General features: G+C 38.3%; 2 protein-coding genes across 8 annotated transcripts in view; both read right to left on the bottom strand.

Moving 5' to 3' along the window:
• The window catches only part of LOC126284945 (DNA ligase 4-like), a 616,842-nt gene that overhangs the window by 440,060 nt on the left and 154,834 nt on the right, over positions 1–21,948 (bottom strand). The gene's annotated exons all lie outside the window — the stretch shown is intronic.
• LOC126284944 (DNA ligase 4-like) overlaps positions 1–21,948 on the bottom strand; it is a 295,121-nt gene that overhangs the window by 118,355 nt on the left and 154,818 nt on the right. For all 6 annotated transcript variants that reach the window (XM_049984208.1, XM_049984209.1, XM_049984212.1 and 3 more), the window contains exons 6-7: positions 16,130–16,341; positions 6,801–6,958 (exon numbers count right to left, since the gene is read on the bottom strand). In XM_049984208.1, coding sequence (XP_049840165.1) covers positions 6,801–6,958; positions 16,130–16,341 — 370 coding nt within the window. The remainder of the gene's footprint in view (positions 1–6,800; positions 6,959–16,129; positions 16,342–21,948) is intronic.

The following is a 21,948-nucleotide window of genomic DNA, read 5'->3' as shown; positions in this document are numbered from 1 at the left end:
ACAACCGATGGTTGCTTCTTCAGGAAGAAGAGGGAAAGACGAAAGGATGTGGGTTTTAAGGGAGAGGGTAAGGAGTCATTCCAATCCCAGGAGAGGAAGACTTCCATTAGGGGAAAAAAAAAGGACAGGTGTACACTTGCACACACACACACACACACACACACACACACACACACACATCCATCCGCACATATACAGACAAAAGCAGACATATTTAAAGGCCTTTAAATATGTCTGCTTGTGTCTGTGTATGTGCGGATGGATATGTGTGTGTGTGTGTGTGTGTGTGTGTGTGTGTGTGTGTGTGCGCGCGCAAGTGTACAATTGTCCTTTTTTTTTTCCCCTAATGGAAGTCTTTCCGCTCCTGGGATTGGAATGACTCCTTACCCTCTCCCTTAAAACCCACATCCTTTCGTCTTTCCCTCTCCTTCCTGAAGAAGCAACCATCGGTTGCGAAAGCTAGTAATTCCGTGTGTGTGTTTTGTTCATTGTACCTGTCTGCCGGCGCTTTCCCGCTTGGTAAGTCTTGGAATCTTTGTTTTTAATATATTTTTCCCATGTGGAAGTTTCTTTCTATTTTATATATATATATATATATATATATATATATATATATATATATATATATATATATGCATGCCTTGGTGGACGGCCAGCACATCTTGGCACAGTGTTACACCATCTGGGTTATCTGGATACTTCCCACTGACACCACGCTATCAGAACTCCTAAGATGGGAACTTGCCCTTCAATATATTCTCTCTTCCCGTTACCCACCAGGCCTCAACCTCCGCTAATTTCAAGTTTTTCGCTCCCGGGATTGGAATTACTCCTTACCCTCTCCCTTAAAACCCACATTCTTTCGTGTTTCCCTTTCCTTCCCTCTTTCCTGATGAAGCAACCTTGGGTTGTGAAAGCCTGAAATTTGTGTGTCTGTTTGTGTGTTTTTTATTGTCCTTATTGGCATACCAATACTTTTGTTTGGTAAGTTACAGCATCTTTGTTTTTATATATATTTTTCCCATTTGGAATGTTTCCCTCTATTTCCTTCACCATGAACCATGTACCTTGCCTTTGTGGGGAGGCTTACATGCCTCAGGGATACAGATGGCCTTACCCTAGATGCAACTACAACGGGGGGATATCTGTTGAGAGACCGGACAAACGTGTGGTTCCTGAAGAGAGGCAGCAACCTTTTCAGTAGTTGCAGGGGCAACAGTCTGCATGATTGACTGACCTGGCCTTGAAACATTAACCTAAACAGCCTTGCTAAGCTGGTACTGCGAACGGCTGAAAGCAAGGGGAAACTATGGCCGCAATTTTTCCCGATGGCATGCAGCTTTACTGTAAGGATAAATGATGATGGCATCCTCTTGGGTAAAATATTCCAAAGGTAAAATAGTCCCACATTTGGATCTCCAGGCGGGGACTACTCAAGAGGACGTCATAATCAGGAGAAAGAAAACTGGTGTTCTACGGATCGAAACATGGAATGTCAGATCCCTTAATCGGGCAGGTAGGTTACAAAATTTAAAAAGGGAAATAAATAGGATAAAGTTAGATGTAGTGGGAATTAGTGAAGTTCGGTGGCAGGAGGATGAAGACTTTTGGTGTGGTGAATACAGTGTTATAAACACAAAATCAAATAGGGGTAATGCAGGAGTAGGTTTTAATAACGAATAAAAAAATAGGAGTGCGGGTAAGCTGCTACAAACAACATAGTGAACGCTTTATTGTAACCAAGATAGACACGAAGCCCACACCTACTACAGTAGTACAAGTTTATAAGCCAACTAGCTCTGCAGATGATGAAGAAATTGAAGAAATGTATCATGAGATAAAAGAAATTATTCAGGTAGTGAAGGGAGACGAAAATTTAATAGTCATGGGTGACTGGAATTCAACAGAAGGAAAAGGGAGAAAAGGAAACATAGTAGGTGAATATGGATTGGGGCTAAGAAATGAAAGAGGAAGCCGCCTAGTAGAATTTTGCACAGAGCACAACTTAATCATAGCTAACACTTGGTTTAAGAATCACGAAAGAAGGTTGTATACGTGGAAGAACCCTGGAGATACTAAAAGGTATCAGATAGATTATATAATGGTAAGACAGAGATTTAGGAACCAGGTTTTAAGTTGTAAGACATTTCCAGGGGCAGATGTGGACTCTGACCACAATCTATTGGTTATGACCTGTAGATTAAAACTGAAGAAACTACAAAAAGGTGGGAATTTAAGGAGATGGGACCTGGATAAACTGAAAGAACCAGAGATTGTACAGAGTTTCAGGGAGAGCGTAAGGGAACAACTGACAGGAATTGGGGAAAGAAGTACAGTAGAAGAAGAATTGGTAGCTCTGAGGGATGAAGTAGTGAAGGCAGCAGAGAATCAAGTAGGTAAAAAGATGAGGGCTAGTAGAACTCCTTGGGTAATAGAAGAAATATTGAACTTAATTGACAAAAGGAGAAAATATAAAAATGCAGTAAATGAAGCAGGCAAAAGGGAATACAGACGTCTCAAAAATGAGATCGGCGGGAAGTGTAAAATGGCTACACAGGAATGGCTAGAGGACAAATGTAACGGTGTCGAGGCTTATCTCACTAGGGGTAAGACAGATACTGACTACAGGAAAATTAAGGAGACCTTTGGAGAAAAGAGAACCACTTGTATGAATATCAAGAGCTCTGATGGAAACCCAGTTGTAAGCAAAGAAGGGAAAGCAGAAAGTTGGAAGGAGTATATAGAGGGACTATACAAGGGCGATGTACTTGAGGACAATATTATGGAAATGGAAGAAATGTAGATGAAGATGAAATGGGAGATACGACACTGCGTGAAGAGTTTGACAGAGCACTGAAAGACCTGAGTCGAAACAAGGCCCCGGGAGTAGACAATATTCCATTACAACTACTGACGGCCTTGGGAGAGCCAGTCCTGTCAAAACTCTACAATCTGGTAAGCAAGATGTATGAGACAGGCGAAATACCCTCAGAATTCAAGAAGAATATAGTAATTCCAATCCCAAAGAAAGCAGGTGTTGACAGATGTGAAAATTACCAAACTATCAGTTTAATAAGTCACAGCTGCAAAATACTAACGCGAACTCTTTACAGACGAATGGAAAAACTAGTAGAAGCCGACCTTGGGGAAGATCAGTTTGGATTCCGTAGAAATAATGGAACATGTGGGGCAATACTGACCCTACGACTTATCTCAGAAGAAAGATTAAGGAAAGGCAAACCTACGTTTCTAGCATTTGTAGACCTAGAGAAAGCTTTTGACAATGTTGACTGGAATACTCTCTTTCAAATTCTAAAGGTGGCAGGAGTAGAATACAGGGAGCGAAAGGCTAGTTGCAATTTGTACAGAAACCAGATGGCAGTTATAAGAGTCAAGGGGCATGAAACGGACGAAGTGGTTGGGAAGGGAGTGAGACAGGGTTGTGGCCTCTCCCTGATGTTATTCAATCTGTATATTGAGCAAGGAGTAAAGGAAAGAAAATAAAAATTCAGAGTAGGTATTAAAATCTATGGAGAAGAAATAAAAACTTTGAGGTTTGCCGATGACATTGTAATGCTTTCAGAGACAGCAAAGGACTTGTAAGAGGAGTTGAACAGAATGGACAGTGTCTGGAAAGGAGGATATAAGATGAACATCAACAAAAGTAAAATGAGGATAATGGAATGTTGTCGAATGAAGTCGGGTGATGCTGAGGGAATTAGATTAGGAAATGAGACACTTAAAGTAGTAAAGGAGTTTTGCTATTTGGGGAGCAAAATAACTGATGACGGTCGAAGTAGAGAAGATATAAAATGTAGACTGGCAATGGCAAGGAAAGTGTTTCTGAAGAAGAGAAATTAGTTAATATCAAGTATAGATTTAAGTGTCAGGAAGTCGTTTCTGAAAGTATTTGTGTGGAGTGTAGCCATGTATGGAAGTGAAACATGGACGATAAATAGTTTGGACAAGAAGAGAATAGAAGCTTTCAAAATGTGGTGCTACAAAAGAATGCTGAAGATTAGATGGGTAGATCACATAACTAATGATGAAGTATTGAATAGAATAGGGGAGAAGAGGAGTATGTGGCACAACTTTACAAAAAGAAGGGACCGGTTAGTAGGACATGTTCTGAGGCATCAAGGAATCACAAATTTAGCACTGGAGGGCAGCGTGGAGGATAAAAATCATAGAGGGAGACCAAGAGATGAATACACTAAGCAGATTCAGAAGGATGTGGGTTGCAGTAAATACTGGGAGATGAAGAAGCTTGCACAGGATAGGGTAGCATGGAGAGCTGCATCAAACCAGTCTCAGGACTGAAGACCGCAACAACAACAATATTTATATAAAAAACAATGATGATGTAACTTACCAAACGAAAGCATTGGTATGTTGATAGAGACAATAACAAACACATACACATACAATATATATTAAAAACAAAGATTCCAAGACTTACCAAGCGGAAAAGCGCCGGCAGACCGGCACATGAACAAAACACACAAACACACACAGAATTACTAGCTTTCGCAACCAATGGTTGCTTCTTCAGGAAGGAGAGGGAAAGACGAAAGGATGTGGGTTTTAAGGGAGAGGGTAAGGAGTCATTCCAATATATATATATATATATATATATATATATATATATATATATATATATATAAAACAGAAAGAAACTTCCACATGGGAAAAATATATTAAAAATAAAGATTCCAAGACTTACCAAGCGGGAAAGCGCCGGCAGACAGGCACATGAACAAAACACACAAACACACACACAGAATTACGAGCTTTCGCAACTGGCAGTTGCTTCGTCAGGAAGGAAGCTTCCTGACGAAGCAACTGCCAGTTGCGAAAGCTCGTAATTCTGTGTGTGTGTTTGTGTGTTTTGTTCATGTGCCTGTCTGCCGGCGCTTTCCCGCTTGGTAAGTCTTGGAATCTTTATTATATATATATATCAGTGTTGAAGCCTAATGTGTAGTGTTACACCACAATGTCTAGTGATCCAGCAGTATACATCAAGGCTTGTAGACTGGGTGCAATTAAATTTCAAATTGCTAAAAAAGCATTTCACTGCCTGTTAAAGAATGGTATTATACATCCATCATAAGCCCAGTAAGCTGGTCCACTACACCTTGTTATGAGGCCAAATGGCCAGTGGCGAGTTTGTGGAGATTGTAGCATCTGAATGGCATGACTCTCTCAGGCTGGTGTCCAGTTCTGAAAGTTGGTCATGTAAATTTTATAAATAAAAATATATTCTCAGAAATTAACCTATTCAAATCCTATTAACAAATTCCATCTGCCAAAGAAGGTAAATCAGAATCATCTACTATTACACAAATTGGTCTTTATCAATTTGATTGTATATCCTTCAGACTTTGCAATGCACCTAGCACATTTCAGAGGTTTATAAATGAAATTGTAAGAAAACTATATTTATGTGAATCTCTAAAGCAACAAGTTGAGCATATAAATTTACTCTTTAAGCAGTTAGATATGTATCTTCTTGTATAAATGTTGGAAAATCAGTATTTGGTGTACAATTGCTAACATTCTCAGAACACTTAATTACAACTGCAGGAACGAAGCCAAAACCAGAAAGGGTTGTAGCAGTAACAAACTACGGATCACCCAAACCAGTTTATGAACTTCGAGTATTCTTAGGGATCATTGATTTTTATCGATGGCATTTGGAACATGCTGCTGAAAACCATGTTTTGTTGAATTATTTCTTAAAAGGAACCACCAAAAATGACCAAAGACATGTTTGACTAGGCAGAAGAAGCAACTGCTGTTCCAAAATGCAATGAGGATCTTGCAGATACCACACTTTTCACATTTCCTGGTTTAGACAATCAACTTGCATTATTTGTGCATGCATCAGATTCTGTGGCTCATGCTGCAGTGTGACAGTAGCAAGATAAAGCTTTTTCTCTTTTTTTCCCACTATGGCCTGGAAGAAGTATTCCATGTATGACAAGGAGCTGCTTAGAATGTGAGAACCAGAAGAACCTAAAGCACACTGTAATAAATTTTCAAACTGTAGCATGCAACCATGCTACTGACATCTGTTGACCTTATGGTGAACCATCTTTATCTATATGTGTATCCTCACATAGACAGTCATGAAAATATGTCTCACCACTTCCTCAGATATTCATTTGCACATGGGCCCAAAGCAAGAAGCACAATTTTGTTGATTTGCAGTGCTCAGTTGTTATCTTGGGTTGACAACATTATTTAGTGTCTACAGCATGTACATAGTAGTAATATTTCATAATCAAACATGTATTGGCAGTTTATCTGAATTTCAAAACCTCAAGCCCCAGAAGGTCTTAATGAAAATGATGACAATGAGGACAAAGAAGTGTTGTAATAGATCATAATTTGGTGTATGATGCATTTAGTATCTGTTCTTTATGTTCTGAGTCTAACTTCAAATTAATTACAAACTTTATAACTATCAAAAGACATTATTGTCGCTAGCCTATATGTGGAAATTTTGTTTCAAGATAAAAGCTTTCTTGGCTGCAAAGTTTTTTAATACCAATAATGATATTCACCTTTTGGTGCATCAGCAGATTTTCTGTATAGCAGGAAACCAATGCATCAGATACAAGTATAAGAACAGACATGGTCCTAGCTTGTATGACTATGCAAGTAAAATAAACTAAGAGTAATAGAAACTTTTGTAAACATAGCTGGATATGTAAGCCATCTATCATAAAGTCTATTTCCTTTTTATATAGCTCATCAACAGGTAATTAGAATTTTGAACAAAAAACAATGCCACATACCTTTGGATCGAAATGCGACAATGTTCTTGTCCCAGACCATCATCTCTCCATCAATAATGAAACTCTGAACACCAGGTTGCAACTGTTTCGACAACAGTGGTGTGAGAACTCCTGTCATTGCATTGCTGCCAAAAATGTATGTATAGTCAACGACATTTCTGAAAAATTTCCAACGAGCAGGAACTCAGTTAAAAATTTTATGTTATGTTAACATAGCAAATCACATCACTAATGCCCAATGGTTTTGTGAACTGATAAAAGAATTAAAATACTGTGCTCTGAGATAAAGAAAATAAAGAACAAAATATACCTGTTTTTAACAAAGAGACATCATGTACCATTACACTACATTTGTTAAGTTTTGCTTGGATAGTTATGTCAGATATAGGTAGGATTTTACCCACATCCTCCAAAGGCCATCAAATGATGAGTGGTTGATGAAACACAGAATACCAGAAACATTGTGTGTTTTCCATTCTATCCATGAGCAGTCTATAGGAAGAATGACTGTAAATATCTACATCTTCAGCCACATCTATATTCTGCAAACCACTGAGAGGTGCATAGCAGAGGGAATGTCCCATTGTACCAGTCATTAGGGTTTTTTCTCATCCCAATCACACATGGAGTGCAGGAAGAATGACTGTTTGAATGCCTCTGAGCATACAGTAATTATTCAAATCTTATCCTATCATTTAAGACTTGTTTCTTAAAACTTTATTAATAGACTTTCTTGAGATAACAGAAGTTGAAAATACAACTGCAGTTGTAAGTTTCTTTCATTTAGGACATGAATGGTTTTGGGCTCTTATATGCCCATCTTCAGATGTCGTACTGAAAATAGCAAGAGACAGGTGATAATTTTTATATGTAGCAATACACATGGAAAAAAAACCCATCTGGGTGACTTTTCGGTGAACTGAACCCCTCTTCTTAAAGCTCTCCAGTCCTTTTCCTTCACCCCTCTTCATTCCTCTTCAACTCTTCTGCCAGGAGAAGACACTGGCTCTGAAAGTTTGTAAAAGTTAAACCTTTTTGTGCATGTGTTCTCCTGTCATCACTTAGTGAGTAAATTTATTTACCTAACACATACTACTTTTTTTCTTTTATATCCTTATAAAATCCATATTTACATCGTTTTTTATAGCACCATTGCTTTTATTTCACTGAAGATTATTTTATGATGTGTACTATGTAAACACATAAATGTATGAAGCATATTCTTTGTAATTTTAAAAATAGACAAACTGTATTATTTATCATTTTAAATAACTATGCATAGAGGTCACTTTCATCTCTATACTTATTAACTGATTTGTCAAAAGTCTTATGAATAAGCTGCTTTTTCTAGATAACAGGACAAATAAAACATAACACAATAAAAAGAAATTAAGTTTACATAAAATATCAAAACAGAAACCTCCTGGCAAATTAAAATTGAGTGCTGGACCAAGACTTGAAATCAGGTACTTTGCCTTTTACGGGCAAGTATTCTACCAAATAAGCTACCCAAGCATGACTCACAACCCATCCTCACATCTTCAATTCTGCTAGTACCTCATCTCCTACCTTCCAAACTTCACAGAAGCTGTCCTGCGAACCTTGAAAGACTAGCGCTTCTGGAAGAAAGGATATAATAAAAATAAAACCCAGTATTAAACCTACTTAATATACAACCAATAGTTAAAAAAGTCAACATTACATGTGTACAAATATTGCCTACAACTGCTGTCTTTTATATTCTTATTAAAAATATAATTGACCTGTATTTTATGATTTTCTAAAAATGTTTCAATTGCAAGTCATTAAACAGGTACTGAGGACAGTGCACAGTGAGTCAACTGACATCACAAAAGAGTCAGTGGTGTCAAGTCTCTGTTCAGCCACCTTAGATGTCAGTCACCTATCAGTAACAGTCATTAATATGCACTTAATCTCACACTTTCATAATCAGTGTTGGCAACAATTGAGTTCAGCCATCTTCAGTTCGTATATCACTATTTACGCAAGGTGGGCATGAGGAACGGATATTTAGTTGCCACTTGTGTAAATAAGTTAGACTCTGTGAAGTATACATACATTATTGGCATTATTTCATTAAAGGAAATGTGCTGCATGAACTGCAAGCTGATCATCATATGCATCATTTGAAAAATAGATGTACAGTGGCTCCAGTTTAGGCAGTGTTTCCTGTCTTGTTATTTGATTTGACACCTTTTACAGTCATCCAATTATTCACCATTCGAACTTCAGAGAAAATATTGTACAAGGTGCTCAAAAGATAATTAACATTACACAACTTACGTGTGCATGCAACATAAACAGTTGAGGATATATAACCAAATAAATTACAGCAAACAACAAAGAAGTTTAGGATAAGCTGAGAGTAGTCAATTGGAGAATCTGTGTTGTTTCTAACTCTAACTGATAATGTAACTGATAATGATCCAATAAATGTCCCATTCACTACCCATGTCCTTGTTGTTGTATTGAAACTGCTAACTGTATTCAAGCCTTGATATTCCTCTACAATTTTTACCATGTACACTACCCTCCATTACCAGACTGATGACCCACTGATGCCTCAGGGTATCCTATCACTCAGTCCCTTCTTTTAGTCAAAGTGTGCCATAAATTTCTTTTATCCTCTAATTTGACTTTGTACCTCCTCATTAGTTACCCAATCTATTCACGTAACCTTCAGCATTCTTCTGTAGCACTACATTCCTAAAACTTCTACTGTCTTCTTGTCTCAATTTTTTATAATTGACATTTATCTTCCATACAGCTTCCTAACACTCAAAGTGATATGTTAACAGGTTACTCTTTTTGACAAATGATGCTCTTACTACTGCCAATTTGCATTTGATATCCTCTCTACTTTGGCTATCATCAGTTGTTTTGCTGTCCAAATAGAATATAAATTAATGACTTTCTGCTCTATATTCATGGAGACGCAGAGAGAGAGTTCTTTTTGCTGATGATACAGGTACAGTAGTCACACACAATAAACAAGAATTAGCTGAGAAAATTGTAAATAATGTCTTTGAGAAAATTGTTAGGTGGTTCTCAGTACAGGGATACTCATTAATTTTGAGAAAACACAGCATACGCAGTTCTGTACTGTAAATGGCATAACATCAATGATAAATATAGAATTTGAACAGAAGTCTGTTGTTAAGGCAGAATATTCAAAATTTCTAGGTATGTGCACAGATGGTAAATTAAAGTGGTAGAAACACATGGATGATCTGATGAAACATTTAGGTTCCCATACTTACACTATTAAGGTTATTGTGAATTTTGGTGATAAACATATCAGTAAATTAGCCTATTGTGGCTATTTTCATCCACTGATTTTATATTGCATCATATTTCTGGGCAAATCATCATTAAGAAAAAAGTATCATTGTAAGAAATTGTGTAATAAGAATAATAGCTGGAGCCCGCCCAAGATCTCCTTGCAGATATTTATTTAAGGATATTCACAGTATCTTCGGAATACTCCTATTCACTTATGAATTTTGTTATTAATAACCCATCCCAGCTCAAAAATAATAGCAAAATTGCAAAGCTATACCACTAGATGAAAGGATGATGTTCACTATTCTGACTTTGGCACAGAAAGAGGAGAATTATGTTGCCGCAAAAATCTTTGGTCATTTACCAAACAGCATTTGTTGTTGTTGTGGTCTTCGGTCCTTAGACTGGTTTGATGCAGCTATCCAAGCTACTCTATCCTGTGCAAGCTTCTTCGTCTCCCAGTACCTACTGCAACATACATCCTATTGAATCTGGTTAGTGTATTCATCTCTTGGTCTCCCTCTATGATTTTTACCCTCCACGCTGCCCTCCAATACTAAATTGGTGATCCCTTGATGCCTCAGAACATGTCCTACTAACCGGTCCCTTCTTTTTGTATAGTTGTGCCACATACTCCTCTTCTCCCCTATTCTATTCAATACTTCATCATTAGTTATGTAATCTACCCATATAATTTTCAGCATTCTTTTGTAGCACCACATTTCGAAAGCTTCTATTCTCTTCTTGTCCAAACTATTTATCGTCCATGTTTCACTTCCATACATGGCTACACTCCACACAAATACTTTCAGAAACGACTTCCTGACACTTAAATCTATACTTGATATTAACTAATTTCTCTTCTTCAGAAATGCTTTCCTTGCCATTGCCAGTCTACATTTTATATCCTCTCTAATTTGACCATCATCAGTTATTTTGCTCCTCAAATAGCAAAACTCCTTTACTACTTTAAGTGTCTCATTTCCTAATCTAATTCCCTCAGCATCACCCGACTTCATTCGACTACATTCCATTATCCTCGTTTTCCTTTTGTTGATGTTCATCTTATATCCTCCTTTCAAAACACTATGCATTCTGTTCATCTGCTCTTCCAAGTCCTTTGCTGTCTCTGACAGAATTACAATGTCATCGGCAAATCTCAAAGTTTTTATTTTTTCTTGATGGATTTTAATACCTACTCCGAATTTTTCTTTTGTTTCCTTTACTGCTTGCTCAATATACAGATTGAATAACATCGGGGATAGGCTACAACCCTGTCTCACTCCATCCCAACCACTGCTTCCCTTTCATGTCCCTCGACTCTTATAACTGCCATCTGGTTTCTGTACAAATTGTCAATAGCCTTTCGCTACCTGTATTTTACCCCTGCCACCTTCAGAATTTGAAAGAGAGTATTCCACTCCACATTGTCAAAAGCTTTCTCTAAGTCTACAAGTGCTAGAAACGTAGTTTTGCCTTTCCTTAATCTAGCTTCTAAGATAAGTCGTAGGGTCAGTATTGCCTCACATGTTCCAATATTTCTACGGAATCCATACTGATCTTCACTGATCTTCACCGAGGTTGGCTTCTACCAGTTTTTCCATTTGTCTATAAAAAATTCGCATTAGTCTTTTGCAGCTGTGGATTATTAAACTGATTGTTCGGTAATTTTCACATCTGTCAACACCTGCTTTCTTTGGGATTGGAATTACTATATTCTTCTTGAATTCTGAGGGTATTTCGCCTGTCTCATACATCTTGCTTACCAGATGGTAGAGTTTTGTCAGGACTGGCTATCCCAAGGCTGTCAGTAGTTCTAATGGAATGTTGTCTACTCCCGGGGCCTTGTTTCGACTTAGGTCTTTCAGTGCTCTGTCAAATTCTTCACAAAGAATCGTATCTCCCATTTCATCTTCATCTACATTCTCTTCCATTTCCATAATATTGTCCTCAAGTAAATCACAGCAATAAGAGTCCCAATATTACAGAAGGAAAGTTGCTACTCACCATATAGAGGAGACGCTGAGTCACAATAGGCACAACAAAAAGATTCCCACAATTATAGCTTTCGGCCATTAAAGCCTTAGTCAGCACATAGACACAGACACACACACACACACACACACACACACACACACACACACACACACACACAGACTTGTCTGCAGTCTCAGTCTGAGTCTGTGTTTGTGTGAGTGTGTGTGCATGTGTGTGTGTGTGTGTGTGTGTCTATTGCTGACAAAGGCCTTAATGGCTGAAAGCTAAAATTCTGTAAATCTTTTTGTTGTGCCCATCGTAACTCAGCAACTCCGATATATGGTGACTAGCAACTTTCCTCCTCTAATATTTTTACATTCCAGCCTGGATTTTGCATTGTTTGAGCATTAAGAGAAAGACAGATAGTCAACCAGTGTTAAAAACAAATAAAAAAATTTCTGAATGACAACCCCCTCTACTGAATAAGAAAGAAAGAAAGAAAGATTATATTGTGTAAAAACTTACGTCAAACTGACATGTTCCACATCATTACAAAATGTCGTATTTGTGGCTTATGGAACAAGTATTAATCACTTATTTTTTAATCTAAGTCCCTCAGGCACTGTCTTATTTAATTTGGTAACATTCCATTGGCCTTATTTTAATTTTGTTGGTCTTCATCTTATAATCTTCTTTCAAGAAGCAATCCATTCCACTCAACTACTCTTCCAAGTCCTTTGCTGTCTGTGACAGGGTTACAATGTCACAAGCAAACATTAAAGCCTCTATTTTCTTTCCCTGAACTTTAATTTCTTTTGTAAATTTCTCCCTAATTTCTTTCACAGCATGCTTAATATACAGACTGAATGACACTGGGGTTAAGCTACAACACTGTCTCATTATCTTGACTACTGCTTCCCTTTCACATCTTTCAACTCATAAAAGTAGTCTTGTTTTTGTACAAGTTGCAGATAATCTTTTGTTCCCACTATTTTTTTCCTGCTTCCTTAAGAATTTCAAAGAGTGTATTCTAGTCAACATGATCAAAACATATCTTTAATGTTATAAAGCTTTCAAGCCATGTTCTAAGTTGTAGGGTCAGTACTGGCTCACATGTTTCTACATTTCTCCAGAATCCAAACTGATCTTCATTGATGTCAGCTTCTACCAGTTTCTCCACTATATCATAAATAATTTGGGTCAGTATTTTGCAACCATTATTTATTAAATAGATATTTTGAGAATATTCTTGTTCATAATAATCTGCCTTCCTTGGTACTGGAATTATTTCATTCTTCTTTATTTCTGAGAGTGCTCAAATTTTTGCACAGCATGTGGAAATATTTTGTCATGACAGGCTCTCCCAGGTATCTCAATAACAATAATTATGAGGGAATTTTATTTACTCCAGACATGTAAATTACCCTAAGATTTCAATAATAATGTAATAATTCCTATTAAAAAGAAGGCAGGTGCTAAGAAGTGTGAATGTTAGTGAACTCTCAGCTTAATAAGTCATGGATGCAAAATACTGATATGAATTATTTACAAAAGAATGGGAAATCTGATAGAACCCAACATTGGGAAAGATCTGTTTGGGTTCCAGAGAAATGCAGGTACATATGGAGCAACACTGTCCCTTTAACTTATCTCATAACATAAAATGGCTTGCATTTCAGTGGGGCCAGTTGAGTCTATCGATATATCAGGTTTCACTAGGCATGATCTGCACCTCAGCAGGTATGGGAAGGGAAGGTTGCAAAGCTTATAGGTGGCAGTGTAGGGGGGATAGTGGATCACATCTCCTGAAATACCAGTTTTGACTATGTTGTGATGATTTGAAAAAGGGCCTTGGCCTGAAGCTAGCATCAAGTGAATAATATAACTTTGGACTGGTTTTTCATTGCAGTAATTAACGGAAGATGGTGCCCACAGCTATTCCACCAGGCTGGAAGTCGATACTTACTTTAAAAACTGAAAACACTATATTCTCTTTCCTCTGCGAGGTACTGGATGGATTAAACAAAAAGTTGTGAGCAGTATGCATGTTCTTTGATTTTACAAAGGAATTTGAACTAATCAAAGAATGTTATTGCAGAAGTTAGACCATTATAGAATAAGAGTCATAGTTCATAACTGGTTCATCTTATACTTTAAGGACAAAGTAATTAGGAAGGCTATGATGTGAGTCTGATTGTGCCTTGAATGAAGTGAGAAGTGCTTCAAGGGTCCATGCTGGGACCGCTACTGTTTCTGTTTGCAGTTCAAGAAATACATTCATGACTTGCAGAAAATAAATTGAAGCAATTCAACTAAAAGTGTTATTTTGATACATGGAACAGGCATATGATTAGTGAGTCTAAAGAATCAAAATTCCAGAATGCTCTAATGGATGGACTACTGTCATGGAAAGCTCATGTTCAGGATCATGTGCAATAACTGAATGGTTCTATGCTCTCCATTAGAACAGTATCTGCAATAAGTGATAGTCCAAACTGAAAATTATCCTACTTTGCTTATTTTCACTCATTTCTGACATACTGTATTACATTCTGGGTTAGCTCATCCCATTCACGAAGGCAATTTTTGGCTCAGAAATGGGCAGTTCTAGCAGTGTGCTGTGTAAGTTCGAGAATCTGACATTGGCATCTCAATATATATTTTCTATAAAGTCATTTGTTGTAAACAATATGAGCTTAACCCTGAATACTAGCAGCTTTCACTCAATTAATACTAGACAGAAATGCAATCCACATTTGGATTGCACCTTCATGAGTCTTGTGCAGTATTCTTCTGCATCCATCTTACATATATTATAAATGCAAAAGTTGATGAGTGTGTGTGTTAGTATGTTTGTTGCCCCTTCATGCTGAAACTGTTGGATGGAGTTGCATGAAATGTGGTATGGACACAGCTTATGCCATGAATTAACACATAGACTACCTTACACACACCTAACTCTCCAAGGGCTTGGGGTGAAAAAGAAGAGTAGCACACGACATCCAGAGTTTGAGAATGAGAGCATTTAGTGACTAGCGACAAACTTTACACATAATATCAATCTTTTACGAAACTTTTTCTTGCTGACAGTTCTCACAAAATGATGAAAGGAATAAAGTTTATATTTTACAAGATAATTGCTGTTCTTGCAGTAAAACTGTTGCACAAGACATGATGTTTTAATGTATTACGTCATTACTACTAATTGTATATGTGACACATTTCGCAGACAGTATACAGATACACCATTGAACGTGCCAGCAAATCTACATCACTGTACGACATAGTTGAGGAGATATGATGTCATAAACACTGAGATGTGTGAAAAACTGCTGCATCATGTATGACATTTATAATTAATACTTCTCTCTTTTCTACTACTAACTTTATTCACAACACATTTCGCAGACAGTATCTACATATGTCACTGAAAGTACATACACAATTGTAGTATGATATGTATTTCAAGAGACATGACATCATAACCATTGAGCTGTGGTGAAAATGAACCTTTAGGGCAAATGGAAATGAGCGTAGGGCATTGTGGGCTAGGAGTCCCCCATTCGGGGAAGTTCGCCCGCAGAAAAATTCGCTAGAGATCCAGGTGAAATAACACTACACATATATGTGAAATATGTTAAATGTAAGTGAAACATATTTGACTTGTACATAATGTGGGTACATGAGCAAAACCATGGATAAGAAGCTCATCCTAAACCCCTGGAATAATTTCAACCAAATTTGGTACATATATTAGTCATGATCTGGAAAGAAACACTGCGGGAGTAAGAACCACCAGCCTTCTGTTGGGGTGGAAGTGATAACAAAGAGAGAAGGGAAGAGGAGGAGGTGGGCAGATATGGTGGAGTGGAGGAAGAAGAAGATGGACAGAGATGGGGAAGAGGAGGATATGGGGATGGAGAGGAGATGGACAGAAGATCGACACACTAATATGTAGACCCTAATTTTTTTTTATTTGTAGGATGTTTCTCTTTAATCAGTACACAAAAAAAGCTTTAAAGCATAGGAAATTGCATCTTTTAATTTACCTTGAAAAATACTTGAATGTGCCAGTCATAAAATGAATCTGAAACCTTTCTCCATCATGTTTTGTCTCTATATAATAAAAGGCACTGTTCTTCATGCAATTTTCCACCTTCTGAATATCACACTGTTCAGACAGCATTGGTCGAACAGGAGAGAAGATAGTTATTTCCACTTTATGCAGGCGCTTGTTTGGGTTATGAAGGAGGGTACAGACCTGCAAATTATTTTCTAATCATAAGTTCTAAACTATAGCTTCATCCATTCTGATGTACATCTTCTACGGTTAACAATATCATTCAAAAATACTCCACACAATGAACTGCCTGATAGCAATAAATGCGTAAAAAGACACTTTATCATCAGAGTGAATTTTAGAAGTTTCTGTTACTGATTTAAAAACTGATATGATGCAAAACCACTTTTTTCTTGGACTGATAAATTAAACAAAAAATCAGGTCAAATATAATGTAGGTGACAGGCACAATAAATAAAACACATAAACACACACACAAAATTTGTAGCGTTCACAACCGACGATTGCTTTTTCAGGAAAGAGGGAAGGAGAGGGAAAGACGAAAGATTGTGAATTTTAAGGGAGAGGGTAAGGAGTCATTCCAATCCCGGGAGCGGAAAGACTTACCTTAGGGGGAAAAAAGGACAGGTGTACACTCGCACACACACACATATCCATCCGCACATACACCGACACAAGCAGACATTTGTAAAGGTAAAGAGTTCGGGTAGAGATGTCAGTCGGGCGGAAGTACAGAGGCAAAGAAGTTGTTGAATGACAAGTGAGGTATGAGCGGCGGCAACTTGAAATTAGCAGAGGTTGAGCCTGGCGGATATCGAGGAGAGAGGATATACTGAAGGGCAAGTTCCCATCTCTGGAGTTCGGATGGTTGGTGTTGGTGGGAAGTATTCAGATAACCTGGAAGGTGTAACACTGTGCCAAGATGTGCTGGCCGTGCACCAAGGCATGTTTAGCCACGGGGTGATCCTCATTACCAACAAACACTGTCTGCCTGTGTCCATTCATGCGAATGGACAGTTTGTTGCTGGTCATTCCCACATAGAAAGCGTCACAGTGTAGGCAGGTCAGTTGGTAAATCACGTGGGTGCTTTCACACGTGGCTCTGCCTTAGATCGTGTACACCTTCCAGGTTACAGGACAGGAGTAGGTGGTGGTGGGAGATTGCATAGGACAGGTTTTACAACGGGGGCGGTTACAAGGGTAGGAGCCAGAGGGTAGGGAAGGTGATTTGGGGATTTCATAGGGATGAACCAAGAGGTTACATCTACATCTAAATCTACATCTACATGACTACTCTGCAATTCACATTTAAGTGCTTGGCAGAGGGTTAGGTGGATGGCGGAAAGACACTCTTGGTGAAGTGGGGAGGATTTCATGAAGGATGGATCTCATTTCGGGGCAGGATTTTAGAAAGACGTATCCCTGCTGGAGAGCCACATTCAGAGTCTGATCCAGTCCTGGGAAGTATCCTGTCACAAGTGGGGCACTTTTGGGGTTCTTCTGTGAGAGGTTCTGGGTTTGAGGGGATGAGGAAGTGGTTCTGGTTATTTGCTTCTGTACCAGGTCGGGAGGGTAGTTGCGGGATGCGAAAGCTGTTTTCAGGTTGTTGGTGTAATGGTTCAGGGATTCAGGACTGGAGCAGATTCATTTGCCACGAAGGCCTGGGCTGTAGGGAAGGGACTGTTTGATATGGAATGGGTGGCAGCTGTCATAATGGAGGTACTGTTGCTTGTTGGTGGGTTTGATGTGGACGGGTGTGTGAAGCTGGCCATTGGACAGATGGAGGTCAACGTCAAGGAAAGTGGCATGGGATTTGGAGGAGGACCAGGTGAATCTGATGAAACTAAAGGAGTTGAGGCTGGCGAGGATATTCAGGAGTTGTTCTTCACTGTGAGTCCAGATCATGAAGATGTCATCAATACATCTGTACCAAACTTTGGGTTGGCAGGCTTGGGTAACCAAGAAGGCTTCCTCTAAGCGACCCATAAATAGATTGGCATACGAGGGGGCCATCCCTTGGTTCATCCCTATGAAATCCCCAAACCACCTTCCCTACCCTCTGGCTCCTACCCTTGTAACCGCCCCCAGTGTAAAACCTGTCCTATGCACCCTCCCACCACCACCTACTCCAGTCCTGTAACCCGGAAGGTGTACACAATCAAAGGCAGAGCCACGTGTGAAAACACCCACGTGATTTACCAACTGACCTGCCTACACTGTGATGCTTTCTATGTGGGAATGACCAGCAACAAACTGTCCATTCGCGTGAATGGACACAGGCAGACAGCGTTTGTTGGTAATGAGGATCACCCCGTGGCTAAACATGCCTTGGTGCAAGGCCAGCACATCTTGGCACAGTGTTACACCATCCGAGTTATCTGGATACTTCCCACCAACACCAAACTATCCGAACTCCGGAGATGGGAACTTGCCCTTCAATATATCCTCTCTTCTCGTTATCCACCAGCCTCAATCTCCGCTAATTTTAAGTTGCCGCCACTCATACCTCACCTGTCATTCAACATCATCTTTGCCTCCACACTTCTGCCTTGACTTACATCTCTGCCCATACTCTTTGCCTTTAAATATGTCTGCTTGTGCCTGTGTGGAGGAGGGAAGCTCCTTATGAAAGAAGACAAGAACACAATACCAAATTTTATTTGTATATTACAGAAACAAATAACAATCATTAATATTAGTTTGCCAGTTTTGTCAATAAAGGATAGTAGTAACACCATACATCAACAACATAATTCGAAAAAAAACACAGTTTCTCAATTATACTTTACTTTGCAATGCTTATAAAAATATAGTAATACTTACTATACGTGATGTTTACATTGATAAGCCAAAACATTATGACCCTCTATTTAACAGCTTGTTTGTCCGCCTATGGAATGAAATACATCATTGATTCTGCATATCAGGGATTCAACAGTTTGTTGGTAGATTTGTGGAATGAATCATGTAATTTGTGTAAATAACAGGCTGCTGATCTGTGTATGCGGTGATGGTGTCCTGAAGCCTACATGGGTGTGATTGGTAATAGGAGTAACAGGGATTTTCAATTACAGAAACCACATAACTTATAAAAGATACAGATTTTTATTTACTTACTTGGTTTTTATTCAACCAGGCCACTACATCACTATCATAGTGTTGCAGAACACATAATAATATAGTCCATTAAACTTTGGACATGAAGCCATGCAAATAAAATTTCTTCCACTGATATTTCAGCTACATATTGTCCAGCCATCCTCAGAGTAATTCACAAGACTGACGACAATGTGCCAAGCATGGTCTTATATGCTCCACCACGGCGGTAAGCACCTGTGAGTTACAGATGCTGGTCAGCAGCAAAGAGATACACTTACACATGTGCCGCCTGTGGAAAAGGTGTACAGACATTCAACTCGCTTATTGATGTATGTTCAGCGGTCACAAAACTTCTCTGGAGTTTAACTATCCCAAGGGCCGGATTACTTGCTTTGTCCAAATTAAAAACATTATCTCCATTTCTTAAATTGTTAGCTAATCTAATCTCTATAGCTTCCTTGAACACACAATCCCAAAAGGAAGAGGCAGATGTTAGAATCTTCACATCATTGAATGCCCTGTATCAATGCAATGCTCGGCCACAGCTGACTTCTCTGGCTGTGATAAGCATGTGTATCTTCAATGTTCTACAGATCTCTCATGAACAGTGAGTGTTGTTTGACCCATGTATGACTTCTCACGATTTCCACAATGAATGTGATACATTCTCACCTTATGAAGCAATAAATGATCCTTTACAGTGCCGAGTAAAGCTGCAACCTGTATGAGAGGCCATAAAATCACCGTAACACAGTTTTTCTCAAGAATACGGCCTATCATCAAGTAAAGAGAACCTACATAGGGCAAAAATGTACTCTATCTGAAAGAATTACTGTCTTCTTCCCCCATCACATACCTGCATTCTAGCTTCTACATTGAATGCTCTACAAATTCGTTGCAGAGAAATTCCATTCACTTTAAAAATGCTCTTCAAGTATGTGAGCTCTTCTTCCAAATTATCTTTATCAAATATATATTAAATTATTAGCTAATCTAATCTCTGTAGCTTCCTTGAAGACAGACTCCCAAAACGAAGAGTTGTAGGCCGGAAACTCACTTTCTGACAGTCTTTTTGTTGTGACTATCTGTGACTCAGCATCTCCGCTATATGGTGAGTATCAACTGTCCTTTTCATGACATATAGTAAAATTCACAGTAGCACTTCTGTTAGCTTCATATGTTCCATTAATTCAGCAATTGTATACTGTGATTTTTACGACATAACCATCATCTGTGATTGCTACATATGCTGACATGGCCATGTACATAAGGCGCTTTTTGATTGTAAATGTTTTATTACTGACAAACCTTTCTACACATTGATACATTTTATGCACAAACAGGACAACTTGGCGTGCAACTTCACCTCACAATAAACATATTTTTAACAAAAATTTTGAAGATCCAAAGATAACAGCAAAGTCTGTCAAACCTGGTTGCTGAAAATAAAGAAATATTTATGCGATCTTGGCTTTAGAACATTCTTTTTATAACTGGGTACTACATGTTTATTTCTCTTTTTCACTGATGTTATCTCGTGTTTATCCACATTTAAAGAGATGTGTCATTCATTACTCCAAGTGAAAATGATGTAATCATTATGGATTTCCTAACAAAAGTCCAACAATTACATTATACTGTAGACAAAAGCATCAACAACAAACATTTTGCTAGTGATGTTTACCATATACTATAAACTACTTGCATATATATTCCCCTAGGTCTTTCTAAACATTAAATGAATGTAAACTAAATGAAAAAAAAAGCAACTACCCACTTTTCGATGGAAAATCAAAAGAGAAAAACGGCAATGCATCTCACCTCAGGCATAGCCCTACTTATCACAGCTAACTTAATAGACTACATTGTATTGAGAAGAAAAGAAGATTAGTGTTTAATGTCCTACAAACAACAATACTTCGCTGTGGAGCATCAATATGTACAAGACTTTGTGTGGTACGCAATGGCACAGTGGCTTCTTGTGGGTTTGAAATTTGAGCTCCTCCACATGAATTCAGAATCCACTGAATCATCAGAGCCATTGAACTGTGAGGGTTTTCTTTTCCCCTTTCTCTCTTGCATGATGATGTGCAGCAGACAATAGAGTGAAAAGGTACTTTGACAGTTTGGTACTACTTATGGTAGCAACAAAGCTTTCGCCATCAGAAAGCAACAGTATTCAGCATTCCAATGGTTTTAAACAGTTTTTCTATGCCTTTAATCAGATTTTGGAAGAAATGCTCTCTTAACCTACAGGTGATGGTTTTAGTATAGACATAGATTCTGACATCTTAGCTTCTTGGCATTGGATTTGGTTCTTGGATGATCTATTGGCTTTGGAGTGCTCGATGGTTCAGAGGGTATTTTTCTGTTTGTAGGTGCAGCTGTCTGGCTTAGCTGATGGAGCTTAGGTTGATGCATTGCTCTTGGTAACAGTTTTCTTATGAACTGTTGCAAAGGATACGGCAAATACTAAAGGTTACAATGCCATGAAGGTTTACTTGTCCTCACCACACACGGTTTTCCTCATCACCTATAATTCCTGAACCTTTCTTGCTTCTCCATAAATACAGAATCACTGCTCCACGGAGGATGATTACCTGGCTAATGTAGAAACTTTGGCAGTATGTACATATTCATATGTATCATGTTCCTTTGATCTGTATCTACTACATACAGCTTTAACTA

The sequence above is a fragment of the Schistocerca gregaria genome, chromosome 8, assembly GCF_023897955.1.
Source record: "Schistocerca gregaria isolate iqSchGreg1 chromosome 8, iqSchGreg1.2, whole genome shotgun sequence".
Taxonomy (NCBI): Eukaryota; Metazoa; Arthropoda; class Insecta; order Orthoptera; family Acrididae; genus Schistocerca; species Schistocerca gregaria.
This window is presented reverse-complemented; position numbering and strand designations above follow the sequence as displayed.